The sequence below is a fragment of the Artemia franciscana genome, chromosome 1 (genome assembly GCF_032884065.1).
Source record: "Artemia franciscana chromosome 1, ASM3288406v1, whole genome shotgun sequence".
Taxonomy (NCBI): domain Eukaryota; kingdom Metazoa; phylum Arthropoda; class Branchiopoda; order Anostraca; family Artemiidae; genus Artemia; species Artemia franciscana.
Genome location: NC_088863.1, coordinates 43,331,041 through 43,346,495, shown reverse-complemented (window position 1 = coordinate 43,346,495; position 15,455 = coordinate 43,331,041). Strand labels below are relative to the sequence as shown.

Sequence of the window (15,455 nt, the reverse complement as noted above, 5' to 3'; positions counted from 1 at the left end):
CCCTCTCCGAGACTTATATGTCCACCCTTTCAATACGAAGTGCCTCTGGGGAAAGAAGTAATAATAGAACATTGAAGCCTTATGCCTCTTTACTATAGGCAACGCTATAGCGTTGCCTCTGATCTTTAACATGCAAATAAAATTCAATATATATGATAACACCTTTTCTTATTCTCGTGACGTAATGTAATTGAAAGAAATAACCTTTACTCCGGAAAAAAATACTTATATTTAAAAGACAAAACAAGCAAATAAAATATTTTTAACAACAATACGTCAAGCACCGAATTCTTGAACCAGTCTTTGAAGATTTCTGAAATAGAAATGAAAACATCTTAAAACTTCAATAAAATTTATTTATAGCAGTCAGCATTATTATTCTTTATGAGCTTGCCAATTGCGTTTAAAAAGAAAAAAAAAAGATCAAGAAATAGGCTTTAGTCATACTGTTTGTCCTTTCCGTTGTTTTTTTTTAACATAACCACGATTAAAAACAAAAACAAATATATTCATTTATTTATTGAACACTCATCCTTCACATAACATGTTAAGAAGAAGTAGAGGGAAAAAATACAAAAAAAAACAAACAAAAGAAGAGCACAAGAAGAGGAAGAAACCGATTACTGAACTAGCTTATGTCATAGCAACGACATTTACGGATAAAATAAACCCTGAATTAGTAACAAATTTAAAAATCACTGCACGATATAAGGTCATGACACAGACATACAAAAATACAAAGTTTTAAACAAGACGGAGCAAAAAAGAGCGAGAGAAAAAAAAAAGGAAAACAAACAAACAATAACTTAACAAAAGCCAGTTATTTATGCTTTACCTCCGAGAACCTCCCTTGGCAGTACAACAAAACAATTGAAATGAACGAAGACGGAGCGGAAACAACAAGAAAGAGAACTTAATCAAAAGCAAAATAAAAGTAAAAAGAGAAAACGTAAATTGTTTTCCAGCTCAGAAGTAAAAACAACAACAGATTAAACCGAAAAAGCAAACAAAAACTACAGCGTCATAAATGAGGCTTAGAGAAGTTTCTAAAGTGTCTCTATTCATAGTTACTTTTTGGTGTATGTGCTTTTTTTTTCTCAACTACCTCCCTGAAAACTTGCATGAGACCTTTCACGGGGGCAATAATGGAGGTGCTGTCAAGTTTCTGGATGTATATGAAAGCGATCAGAATTAATCTATCTCTTTTAATTCCAGCGCTAAGTTTGCGAATCTTTCATTCTAAATTTTCTTTATGATAAATCCAAATTAGATCATCTTGAGGTCTATGCACTACCGCAGCGCAAGATTAGGACCTGGTTCTAGTCTTGTACAGTGTTCGCTCCGCAAGCTCTGTACTGTGCCATTGCAAGGGCATCGCAGAGCAATGGGTTAGTCGTCTCAGAACGTTATAGATATAAAATATTACTTCACAACATAAGTTTATGACAATTAACACCAATCTCCGGTATTGTTTACAGATCCCGGATTCATAATATGGATGATTCAAAGAAGTGCAATTTAGCACCTATGTAATAGAGCAATAGAAAACATCCAACATAAACTATCAATTACTGACGGAGCACCTGGCGACGTTTAAAGAAGCATGCAAGTTTAAAACTGAAACAAACATCAATTTATGCATTTACCTATTCTGTGTCAGCATTTAACAAGGTTTATTTAATATCTGCATCGAGTCTATTTTTCTATCTATGCTTCAGGTGTTTTTTTTAACAAACATAATTTTTTATTAATGCCTGTTGGTTCCGTAAAACCCGCAATTAAAATTCGAAGAACATACAAAATATACAAGTATATTGAGTAAAAAATAGAGAAAATGTAGAGACGGTAGCAGAAAAACGAAATTATCTTGTAGCCAACTTCCCTCTGCAGCCTACATGCCTGACCATAACGTTATAAAATAGATTAAAAATTTTTCCTCAGTTTGAGCAGAGGGACAAAAAAAATCTAAGTTTTAAGAATGCCCTATTGCAACAGCAAGGATTGCTGTTTTACTGATTTCACTGGCAAATACATATTATCATAGCCGAAGATTGGATTTATTCTAGTTTCACCAGAATTTAATCCTTTCAGTTGGTTGAGCTTCTTACTGTATGAAGCATTTTTCTAATAAGTTTTGACCGTAAGTTACGCTATTTGTAAACCAATATAACACGAAAATACTCTCTAATCCCATGCATTTTCCCACTTTTTTTATATTTTTTTTAGGATGAAACGAGAATTTTATTATCGAGCAAGAATTGCCATCGCATCGTAGAAGTACGTTCTATAATATATATGCAAGTATGTCTTTAAATTTACTTCTAAGTACGTCTTCCTAAAAAATTACAAACGTAGTGAAAATCTATTCTAAACATGCCACTCATCATTTCTGAAAATTCAAAAAGACACTATTCTACGAAGTAGGCTATTTGTGTTGCGAGAGCAACACTTTGGTTTTGTCACTTTTTTTTTCATAGCAACCCGATTTCAGCTTGTTCCTAGAAAGCGGTAAGGGTCTAACCTCTGCGGTTTTTACGGAAAGTGTGGACCTTAGGCCGGATTGATGAATATGACCATGCATTTTGGAAAGCTTCGTAGAACTCTTATCTGGGGCCAAAAAGGATGGTTTTAGCTTGTGTTTCTACCCATTTTTGTTCGTGATTTCAGCTGAGTTTATTATTCGGCTTTTCGCACTTGGGATTGCGGTAGAGAAATGGTATCAGATGTGCCTCTTAAACTTTAAAAGTTCTCTCATTGCTAAAGAAATTAGAGTTTATCCTTAGCTCTTTTCTAAGTAATGACGTTAGAAACTTGGCCTATGGGAAAAAAGTCAACTTTTGAACTAAGACAAATAGACTTTTTTCGACTGCAGTCGATAGCTCTTGATGAGCTGATCAAAGTTTATCTGATCAACTTTTTGGTAGAAAAATTCTTTCACGAGATATATCAGTTTGAAAGTAGTAAGGTACACACTGAAACCAAAAATAGGCTGATACCAATTGTGAGACATATAGGGTAGTTTGAAGGAACAGTCGGCTCTTAGCTCATAATCATCTTCAGCAATGAGGGGGTCGCAACTTTTGCTATTTGGTGTACCTATTATTTGTTTCCGGTGTATTTGATGGTAAAATCAATTTGGTTCCCGTGGTAAGACATGTAGGGGACTTGTAAGTAATAATCGACTGTTAGACTACAATCATCTTCAGCGATGAGGGGTTTGCAACTTTTACTAGTTGCAATGAGTGATATGGAACTTTTGCGAGTTAGTGTACCTAGTATTTATTTTAAGATCCTTACAGATTAACAACTTCAGCGTTTGATCAAAGCGAAGAAACAAAACCAAAGTATTCAACTCGTAATATTTTACTCGGCGAAGCCGAACAAAGGTTGCCGCAACATCTCACGCTGCCATGCACCGTAGATCTAGTTAAACTTCAAATAATTAAGCTAAAAAAGAGCAATAGAGGTCACAGGACAAGAGAGATACCTTATAAAAACTTTTTGACGCTTTGAACGAATTACAATTTTATCACAGAAAATGCCATCAGGTTTGACAAGGGGTATTTGAATCTGTGTTTAAAATGGATTGATTAAACTTTCTTTTTAGAAGTAAGTTTCAAAAATAAAATGATTGGCTTATAAGTATCCGTCAAAAAAGCAGAAACAATATCGTAAAACCTCACTAGCGACATTGCATTTTCTACTAAGTACAACGTCTACAAAAGATTTGTTTGAAAAAAAAATCCACTGAAAACCGCACAAATGCTGACTGTAAAACTCATTTTTCACATATACGCCCCTCCCCCTGGAAATATATGTTTAATGGATACACTCTTTTAGGGTTACTTAAACCACACCTTATCGTTTCAAACCTGCATACAGGAAGAGGGGGGTCACCTCCAGACATAGATCAAAACGACCACACCTCATGTGTATGTGGGGAGGAGAGGACGGGATAGAGGCCCAAAAAACGATCCCTTCTTTTGCCTCCTTCTGATTTTCCTAAGGAAAACTTTACAGTATAATGTTGTGAAAAAATGGTCCTTCAGGTCAATCAATATAGAATCGACAATACGGAAACATTTTTTTTTTCAGAAAACTGAGCTGAAATCTGGCTGCTAAAGTAAAATTCAAGTCCTATCAGACTCTATCTTAAACCTCGAGGAAAAGAAACACAGCTAATTGGCTAAGTTTAATATTTACGAAACTAGACGATAGTCGCCTTCCCATAATGCTGCCAGTCTCTAATGGCTACAGAGTAGTTTATTGACAATATATAAAGTAATATATAAAGTATTGGTCCAATAAGAGAGGTACACTTACTCCAACCGTTTAACCGTGCCATTGAACCAAACACTTGGAAGATTATAGATACTATCACTATCTACCTTAGTTCTACTGCCCTAGGAATGACGCATGGACGGATAATAGATAGACATATCTATTAACAAATGAACTAACAACATTTTATACAATCCAAATAAGGGGGTTTAATGCCAGAATTGCCTGTCACTCAATTGGACTATCTGTCCTGTCCCTTTTCTACAATTAGCCATGACTTGATGCCTACAACTCTTCCATTTTAATTCAGATGGTTACAGTAATCATTTAAGCATAATTATTTGTTTGGTAATTATTTTTATATAGTGAGACATAAGAGCAAATGCAAAGGATTATCTCCATAGGGTTAGAGCTAAACTACAAAAATGTACATTTTGATTTACATCACAATTTACGAATTGAACATTTACTACTAATTGAACAGAGTAGTTTATTGACAATATATAAAGTAATATATAAAGTATTGGTCCAATAAGAGAGGTACACTTACTCCAACCGTTTAACCGTGCCATTGAACCAAACACTTGGAAGATTATAGATACTATCACTATCTACCTTAGTTCTACTGCCCTAGGAATGACGCATGGACGGATAATAGATAGACATATCTATTAACAAATGAACTAACAACATTTTATACAATCCAAATAAGGGGGTTTAATGCCAGAATTGCCTGTCACTCAATTGGACTATCTGTCCTGGCCCTTTTCTACAATTAGCCATGACTTGATGCCTACGACTATTCCATTTTAACTCAGATGGCTACAGTAATCATTTAAGCATAATTATTTGTTTGGTAATTATTTTTATATGGTGAGACATAAGAGCAAATGCAAAGGATTATCTCCATAGGGTTAGAGCTAAACTACAAAAATGTACATTGTGATTTACATCACAATTTACGAATTGAACATTTACTAGTTTTCTTTCTTGTCTTTTAAATTAAAAAAGAAGAAGCTGAATACACAAAGAAAAACTTAAAAAACATGGCATTTACCTGTTATTAACATCAGGAAAAAGGTCCCGCCTCTCGAGCTTACTCAAAACACTTCGCAGCGTAATCCAAATACTGTCAGACATTACCGAGCTTTTACCAGGCAGTGTAGCAGAGGCTTGCATATTCAATGCGGACACCAAGTGTTCAGCAGCTTCCCTAAAAAATCAAAGCAACTACATCAAACATAACTCGTTAAGTCAAGTCAAAAGCCCCTTACTAAAAGATTTGACCTGTAAAGAATTATTTTTCTTAAGTAAAATTAATGACTTCCTTCTCAAAACCCTGCATAAGCTTTAACATGAAAATTAAATGATTGTCATCAATGACCCCTTGTATCCAAGAAGGACCATGGTGTAGACGGATTACAGACACCAGTTTTCAAATACACAAGGACCTACTGTCTAGTGATTTCAGCAAGTGATAATAGTAAGTAAAATTAAAAAAATTGAAACTGCCATATACCTTGAGAACCCATGAGAATACGAGAAGGCGAATTAGAAAAACATAATGAAGGGCGTGGGTAAGTTTTATTTTCATAGAAGTTATCCCTAACACCATTTGAATCACAGTGAGCTAACCTAGCTAACAGTCGAACTAACAAGCTAACTCTAGTAGTGCTAACTAAAACGAATAAGAGACGGTAGTGCCATTTTGTCAATATAATCAGTGGTAGGATATTTTGGATCAGATCCCCCACTGCGCGTGCCCAACAGGGGTTATTCTGACATAATATGCATCATAAATACCATAACAACCTTGGAAAAAGAGCCACGAGTACTCAAGACACTGGGAGATAACTACGTGACTCTAGACATCCTAAATATTTTTTAAACCTTATGTGGAGCCCATTTTCTTCTTGACAGGAAATTGAACATAAAGGTACATGTTGTCTGCAGATCCTCAGGCCCTCAGTCCTTAAACTATTTGATTTGGACCAACTGGTCGGCACTCCCAATTAGGGCTTCTCATCGAGTAGATGTATTTTGAGATCTTTAGATCTGTCGAGAATAAGCATATTAATCTTTAATCGATGATGCACGGCCAAAAAAGCCCTGATACCTAGGATCTGTTCTAAAATTGGCTTTAAAGACTTTGCAATCAGTTTTGTTATTGATTTCAAGCGTGCAACCAATAGATCAGGCCCTAGACCCCCCGAATTCTGTCCTTTAAAAATACCCCGAGGACAGAGTATTTGTAAGGAGATCCAGAAGTATCAGTGAGCTCAAGGAATCAACCATTAAACGGTTGAGCTTGGCTTCACACAGTTTGCGGAACAAATTTTCGATTTGCTTTGCACTGCACCTTAAGAAAAGTACGACGCTACACACATGTCATCACCCGCACTTACTATAAAACAGGAAAAGAAGGGTGTAAGACTAGAATACTTGGGTATGATCTACCCAGTGAACTAGGTGCAACCTTTCATCCCTTCTTCTTTCCTTATTTAGATATAACAGCTTTTTGTTAATTTTATGTTTTTCCCTTACAGTTTAGAGCCTCTGGGCGCTGTTATTGGTGTTTATATATTTTTTTTTTTTTACAAGTAAATGAAATCATTATTATCTACCTAGCAAAAGCTGCAGTTATAAACACAGTAAAATAATAATACCAAATTTTCCTTCAACCCTGACTCAAAATTAAGAATAAGGGCACAAAGTTGAATTCTGTTTTTTGGCATGCTACGAAAAAATTCATTAGTTTCAAGCTATTTTTTTTACACCTAAGTCATTTGCCGGATTCACGTCTCTATTACAATTTGATAGAAATCTCAAATAAATAAATGTCAAAATAACAATTTCAAACTAACAACATGAGGTCGACCAGAACAAATTGAATATGTGTTGAGACTAGAAGGTAAATGCTCGATTAAGTTTCTAACAATGAAATGAAACAATCTTAATTCCAAACCAGTTTCCGATGGAACTATCCCCAAAAGAAAATACAGCTAATGGTTATATCCAGTAGCAAACTCTTGCGATGAAACTGAGTTTGCAGTAAAATTTATATTTTGATGCTAGATGTCTCCCAAAACATCACTTATTTTTCATCCTACATGCTATGCATTTTTTTTATCGTTAATTGAGGCTGATCAAAGGGGAACAACAGTAAACATGGAAAAACAAATATACTCTCATCTGAAATTTGATCCAATCCGAGTTTCATTAATCAACCTATAAGCCAACAGTCAAATCACCCAATTACCAACAACCTATAACACAAATCCAAGCCATCATCATTTCCATAAACTAATAAATCTGTGAACAAAGGAAGGTTTCGACTTGGACGTTATCACTAATGGAGCATGAAACTTACTCTTCGCTTGAGTACTCATGACAATGAGAATCTGAATTCTTTGAAAAATATTCCCCAAACAACTTGACAACAGACCTCTAGCATGTCCATACATGAATAAAAGCATTGAATAGTTTCAGTCAAAGCTTAGCTGAAGGTAGGTTCAGTTTTGCTCCGATATGGCTCTAATATGAAACTTACCTATAGGCACGAAGATGAATACAAGCAACAGACAAATTATATCTGGCCCTTACAAAACCGGGAAATAGGTTCAAAGCTGTACGATAAGCTTCAATTGATTCTTCTGAATTTCCACCATTTGCCAGTGTTGCTCCAAGTCTGTTCCATAAACGAGCATCCTAAAATTAGATACATAACTAAGGACTGAATAGGCATGATATTTCTGAAGGTAAAACAGAAAGAAAAGCGTGTTTATTCAATACCGGCGTATTTTATGCCACCTTCCGAACTAGAAACTTTCTAGATTAATGCTCGTTTTGAGTGGTTTAAAGCTACTTTAATTGAATTTGACTCTATAAAACTGAATATATTCAATACTGAACATGCGCGAATACTCGATATAAAAAATTAAATCAATAAAATCCCACTAAAGATACTTTTTGACGGCTTGGTCAAATGAATCTTCTTCTTTGAGCGTCCTAGTCTTAATAATTTAAAATATTTGTCAACAAAGCACTGCCTTTTCTTAAGAACATCAGATTATCGTGTGCATGAATTATTTTACACGGGCTACCACGTTTATGCCCATTAAACACTGGGAGAAGATCTTTTGTTAGCCAAACCCTTTATTATAAACAAATCCCTTTTATTTTTTCCAGAAAATAAAGAAAAACGGAAACGAAAGGAAATTGTTATTTTTCTTCAACCCAAAGACATGGGGTTTCATTCCTTTTGTGAGGCAAGACGAGCAATTTGAATCAAAATGCCTACAGGAGTAGTATCTGAACCCCGCCAAATTTCGGCAAGGCATCGGGGCAAACTCAATTTCCATGCTGTTTTTTGTTCAGCTATCAAGTAGAAAGTTGTAATTTGGGTAGTTTGAGAGCGATGGGAAGGAGCAGGTATGTAGCGTACGTTTATATGGACAGCTGTCAATGGGTTATGTTTTATGTTTGCCAGTTTACATAGGTTCAAAGAAATATATCAATTGACCCAGATACAGATGTGCAGTCTTTCTGCACTAAACCCATTGGTCTCTTGAGTTTTCAAGCATGCAAAGACTAAGTTATAAGCGTTTTACCGGAACTATCAGCCCCAACGACCTAACGTTTTAAGAGTATTCATTCACCAAATCAATCTGTCAATAAAGAAAAACATCAAATCCAATCTTAATGGTGTGTTTCTACACAAATTATGGAATATTCTCTTTTATGTTTTCGTGGTTTAATTTGTTTTGTATTTCCTGTTCTGTATCTCTTTCTCGCAAGATCTAAGTTAAATAATAAACATTCACCTAAAAGACATAGGTGCACCGTGTATACAGCCCAAACTTTCACAGAAAATTTGCCAATTCCTACAGGAGTTTGTACTGAAAAGTTGATTTTTTTTTTAAGGCCATATTTTCACATCCTTAAATAGTCTAATTAGAAAATTTCAAAAGAAAACAAAGAAACAACACTTGTGACGAGGCCGGCACTTGTGACGAGGCCGGAAGAGCCAAGAGCTCATATGGTATGAGCTCTAGCAATATTCTAAGAATCAATAGTTGATTTAAAAGGATAATCAGAGGCTTAATGCCGGTCGGGATTTAAAATAAGAGCCTTGAGTCACGATGTCCTTCTAAATATCGAACTTCATTAAGATCGGATCACCCACTCGTAAGTTATAAACACCTCATTTTTTCTAATTTTCTCTCTCCCTTCATCCCCCCCCCAGATGGTCGAATCGAGAAAAATGACTTTATCAAGTCAATTTGTGCAGCTCCCTGACGTGCCTACCAATTTTCATCGTCCTAGCACGTCTAGAAGCACCAAACTCGCCAAAGCACTGAACCCCACGCCTAACTCCCCCATAGAGAGCGAATCCAGTACGGTTACGTCAATCACATATCTATAACATTTGCTTATTTGGTCGTGATTTGAAATAAGAGCTCTGAAACATGAGTTCCTTCTAAATCTCAAATTTCATTAAGATCTGGTCACCTGTTCTTAAGTTAAAAATACCTCAATGTTTCTAATTTTTCCAAATTAACACCCCCCCCCCCAGCTCCTCTAAAGAGAATGGATCCGTTCCAATTATGTAAATCACATATCTAGAACTTGTGCTTATTCTTCCCATCAAGTTTCATCCCGATCTCTCCACTCTAAGCGTTTTCCAAGATTTCTGTTTCCCCCCTCCAAACAACATGTCCTCGGATCCGATTCGAGTCGAAAATGGAGCACCTGACACATCAAATCCTTCTGTATATCAAGTTTCATTAAGGTTTGATCACCTATTCGTAAGATAAAGATACCCCAATTTTCAGGTTTTCCAAGAATTCCGGTTTTCCCCCTCCAACTCCCCCTAATGTCACAGGATCTGGTCGGAATTTAAAATAAGAGCTCTAAAGCACAATATCCTTCTAAATATCAAACTTCATTAAGATCTGATCACACATTCGTAAGTTACAAATAGGCCTACCTCATTTTTTCTAATTTTTCCGAATTATTCCCCCCTCCCCAACTCTACCAAAGAGAGCGGATCCGGTCCGGTTATGCCAGTCACATATTTTGGGCTTGTTTTTATTCTACCCACCCAGTTTCATCCGGATCTCTCCCCTTTAAGTATTTCCCGAGATTTCCGGCCCCCCCCCCGAACTACCCCCCCCCCAATGACGCTGGATCCGGTCGGGATTTAAAATAAGAAATCTGAGTTACGAGTTCCTTCTAAATATGAAGTTTCATTAAGATCCGGTCACTCCTTCGTAAGTTAAAAATACCTCATTTCTTCTAATTTTTCAGAATTAGACCTCCCCCCGCCAACTGGCCTAAATAGAGCAGATCCGTTCCGGTTATGTCAATCACGTATCTATGACTTCTGCTTGCTTTTCCCAAAAAGTTTCATCCCGATCCCTCCACTCTAAGCGCTTTCCAAGATTTTAGGCTCCCCCCTCTCCAACCCCCCCCCCCCCCCAATATCACCGGATCTGGTCAGGATTTAAAATAAGAGTTCTGAGACACGATATCCTTCCAAACATGAAATTTCATTAAGATCCCACTACTCGTAAATAAAAATACTTCATTTTTCTATTTTTTTCGAAATAACTGACCCCCACCCCCACCCCCAGATGGTTTTATGCTTAAAGTTTGACTCTTTCTCTTAAATCTACTTTTTGAAAACAGTAAAAACTTTAGCGCAAAGAGCAGGGCGTTGAAGAAGGAGCAGTCCCTTTCATATACGGGGTAATTTCTGTTCGTTTTAAGTTTTAATGTCGCTCCTTACTTTCAGTTAAAAAGCTTGTTTTTTTATTTAATTTTTGAACGATTTTTAGTTAATCCATGTTTTGATTTCGGATGAATGCAGATGAATAATTAAAGCGAAATTTGCATATTTATTTATTTGGCTAAATGGCTTTCCCATAGTTTTGATCGAATGATTTTGCAAAAAAAGGAGGAGAAGGAGGCCCAGTTGCTCTCCAATTTTTGGGGTACTTAAAAAGGCAACTAGAACTTTTTGTTTTTACGAACGTTTTCATTAGTAAAAGATATACATAACTTACGAATTAGCTTACGTAACAAACTTCTATGTTCGTATGTTTTTATTACGTATATGAGAAGGTTCGCCCACTCGTCAATACCTCGTCAATAGCTCTTTGCATTAAAGCTTGAATTTTGTCCCCTGAATCACAAAGGCCGTAGAATAAATAGTTGAAATTACTAAAAATCCTTTAGCGTAAAGAGTGAGGTATTAGGAGGAGGTGAACCCCTTATATGCGTAATATTTGTTGTTCGTTTTAAGTTTTAATGCTACTCCATACTTCCAGTTGAAAAAAACTTTTTCATATTTATTTTCTCATTGTTTTTTTAAATAATGCTAGAAAATGCTGCGCCCCCTTTATGGAAATCTTCTTCCCCCATGACAAATTCCTCCATGGAAAATTTCCCCCACATAGCCCCCTCTTCTCAACCCCTCCCTCTCCCAACCAAAAAATCCCCCTGAAAACGTCTCTATATTTTCCAATAGCCATTAATATATGCAAACACTGGTCAAAATTTGCAACTTGCAGCCCCTCCCACGGGGACTGTGGGGGAGTAAGTCGTCCCCAAAGACATAGTTATAAGGTTTTTTGACTATGCTGAATAAAATGGCTATCTCAGAATTTTGATGCGACTACTTTGGGAAAAAATGAGGGGTGGGAGGGGGCCTAGGTGCCCTCCGATTTTTTTGGTCACTTAAAAAGGGCACTAGAACTTTTCATTTCCGTTCGAATGAGCCCTCTCGCAAAATTCTAGGACCACTGGGTCGATACGATCACCCCTGACAAAAAAACAAACAAAAAACAAAAAAAAAAACAAATAAACACGCATCCGTGATTTGTCTTCTGGCAAAAAAATACAAAATTCTACATTTTTGTAGATGAGATCTTGAAACTTGTATAATAGGGTTCTCTGATACGCTGAATCTGATATTGTGATTTTCATCACACTATCACCTTCTGGCGAAAAATTGCCAGAAGGCAGTTAAGATTCTATGACTTTTAGGGGGTGTTTCCCCCTATTTTCTAAAATAACGCAAATTTTCTAAAAATATAATCTCAAATATACTCTTTGGACTATTGTGAAAAAAATCACTATCCCACAATTTTGATCGGATGCGTTTAGGGAAAAGAGGGTGTCAGACTGTACATTTCCAATTAAATGAGTTTCCTCTAAAGTTCACACAACCACCCCTTCCATAAGAACCTTATATGCAACCGGGACATAACTTAAAACCCTGGCCCCCAGACTTTGTGAGATACTTCAACCCTAAAGGCCTTGTTATGTTATCTTTGGACTGATTTTGGACAAATGGTTACCTCAAATTTTATAGCGAATGTATTTGGGGAAACTGACCGTTTGGGGGGAGGGGTTAGTAGCCCTCCGATCGTTTTGACTCTTAAAAGGACATAATAATTTCTGATTTACAATCCAATGGGCCCCCTCTAAATTTTATATTACCACCCCGTCTATTTAAACCTTATATGCCCCCAGGGCATAACTTAAAAGCCTTACCCTGATGGATTTGGGAGAGGAAGGTGGGGTTGTCGTCATCTTCAACTACAAAATTACGTGACCTTTTAACAGGTATCTCCGAATTTTTAGTGGATGTGTTTGGGGGAATGATGGGCAGGGGGGCACTTTGACTCTTGAAAAGGGCACCAGAACTTATGATTGTCGATCCAATACACCCCCTCCAAAGCTTCTACGGCCACTCTTTCCATAAAAACCATGTATACCCTGAGGGTTGTGGGGAGGTTGTCTAATGTGCGTGCCATGCCATTCAAATATGATAAACAAGCCTTAATTGGACTGTTTTCAACTGAGTTAACTGTGGCGCCATCTTTTTTTTGCAAAACTCGTAGCATTAAATTTGCTCGGAAGAGCACCAGATGACAGACCACTGCCCCAATAGCTCCTGTCTAACCGTCAGAAGCGGAAGCGATGCAGCAAGCGTGGCGGCAAACGAGGTCAGCTGATGATATTATCGTTTCATTAAGATCAACTAGTCTTGCTCCGAAAACCTCACCCCGTCAACGTATCCTTGTTAAGATAGACTGTTCTACAAATGCCAATATGCCATCTCTTATTCCTTTCAATCAAGCTCCGGTATGTTCGACTAGTAGTGATCAGCCTCCTCCCCCCCCCCATTAAGGTCAGTGACTTTTAATTCGAAAAATGGAATGCCGAATTTTCTCGTTATAAACTGCCAGTCATTGTGTAACAAAATAGAAGAATTTGAGGTTATCGTCCGTCAAAATAGTATCCCAGTTATCGCAGTTACAGAAACGTGGAATCTTGATAGGTTGTCAGGTCATATGGCAGGCTACGAAATTTTTCTGAGCACACGTGCTGATCGAGGTGAGCATAGACTAGGTGGAGATGTTGCCTTGTACATACGGAAAGACATCCCTTGCAAATTATTACCGGAATTATTTGATCCAGCTCATGAAGCAATCTGGGCTATTTGCAAACCTAAATCTCTTCCCCGTCGCTTTTCTTCTATTATAGTCGCTTTGTTTACCCGGAAAGTGCCAGAAACCGGGGTGACTTGGTTTTCCACCTCCAAACGACTAATGATCACCTGAGAAGTATATACAGTAGCCCTGCTTGTCTTATAGGAGGAGACTTTAACCAAACCAAGGAGAGTTGGTTATCATCTTGTTTGTCTTTAAAACAAGTAGTACACATACCCACCCACTCTTTGAAGGGCATATTGGACCTTATACTCACAAATTGTGATGATTTTTACTCCCCTCCCTTATCTCTTGGTCCCGTTGGCATGTCAGACCCCAATGCAATTCTGTGGAAAGCAAGAGAGTCCTTACCAAAGCCCAAACTATCCCGTGTCACTGTTCGTCCTTGTACGGAGTCGGCCAGCAATACGGTTGATGGATTGGCACATATGACTTCCCCGAAGTGTACAATACCGGGCTCTTAGAAACTAAGATATCCAATTTCAATGCCACGTTATACAGTCAATACCTAAAGATCTTTACAACAAAATCATTAGTTGTTAGTGAATACGACAAACCATGGATATCTCCAGCTATTAAATCATTAATAAAAGAGAGGTCTCGCCTCTACTACTGCGGTCGCTCTGGTCGTGAAAACATGCCCTCCCAATTACTTACTTTAAACCCCAAAAAGTGGCACAACGCTATGAAAAAAGTGGCCGGCCAAGCTTTTGACAGCTGTGTAAAGATCAGCAATGATGGTGGGTCCTTAATCAGTGCGGAAGAAGTGAGTGAATTCTTCACCAAGATCTGTAATACCTATCCAACTATTACAGCTCATGAAAAATCCATCATACTTGAAAAATATGAGCCTGAGAACAACATAATAGTCAGTAAGTTTGACGTTTACACGGAATTACGGAAGATCAAACCGAATACATCTTCATACCCTGGTGAATTACCTGCCTAACTGCTACGTGAATATGCAGCCTTCATAGCATTACCACTGTCCAGCATCATAAACGAGTGTTTTGCTTCTGGCTATTTCCCGTCACAGTGGAAAAGGGCCTATATTAGAGTTATTCCAAAAAAGCGCGCCCCTAGTGCATGCGACGATCTCCGCCTGATCTCGCTTACATCTTGTTTGGCGAAAGTAACAGAGGCCTTTATACTCAAGTTTCTTCTGAAACAAATTCATGGGCGTATTGATAAATTCCAGTACGGTGGACTCCCCAAGTGTAGTACTACAATCTACCTAGTACGGATGTTTGACTGTGTCCTCCAATGGCTAGAAAAAGGTAGCTGTTTCGTCGAAATTTATGCAGTGGGTTTCCGAAAGGCCTTTGACCTAATCCGCCACCTGACTGCAGGCATGAATCTCCAGAAAATGGGTGCCAAACGACGCACCCTTGGCCTGTATTTGACTTCTTAACTGACCGAAAACAAAAATTCTTTGCACTCCACGAAAACGATTCGGATTCATCATGGTCAGATACTTCTTGCGGGGCACCACAAGGCACGAAATCAGCTGGAATAATTTTCCTGGCTGTAATTTATTCCCTGCTTAATCATCACGACGACCGTTACAAGTTTGTAGATGATCTGTCCATAGTGCTCGCTTATCTGGTCGGAAACACTGTCATAACAAAGCAGTTTTCAGACCAGTTATTTGAT

The 15,455-nt window shown here is 37.5% G+C and overlaps 1 protein-coding gene across 3 annotated transcripts in view; it reads right to left on the bottom strand.

The window, feature by feature from the left end:
• Positions 1-205: 205 nt before the first annotated feature.
• Positions 206-15,455, bottom strand: part of LOC136029996 (peroxisomal targeting signal 1 receptor-like) — a 113,328-nt gene continuing 98,078 nt past the window's right edge. For all 3 annotated transcript variants that reach the window (XM_065708614.1, XM_065708604.1, XM_065708595.1), the window contains exons 6-8: positions 7,832-7,989; positions 5,339-5,494; positions 206-313 (exon numbers count right to left, since the gene is read on the bottom strand). In XM_065708614.1, coding sequence (XP_065564686.1) covers positions 277-313; positions 5,339-5,494; positions 7,832-7,989 — 351 coding nt within the window. In that variant the 3' untranslated portion in view covers positions 206-276. The remainder of the gene's footprint in view (positions 314-5,338; positions 5,495-7,831; positions 7,990-15,455) is intronic.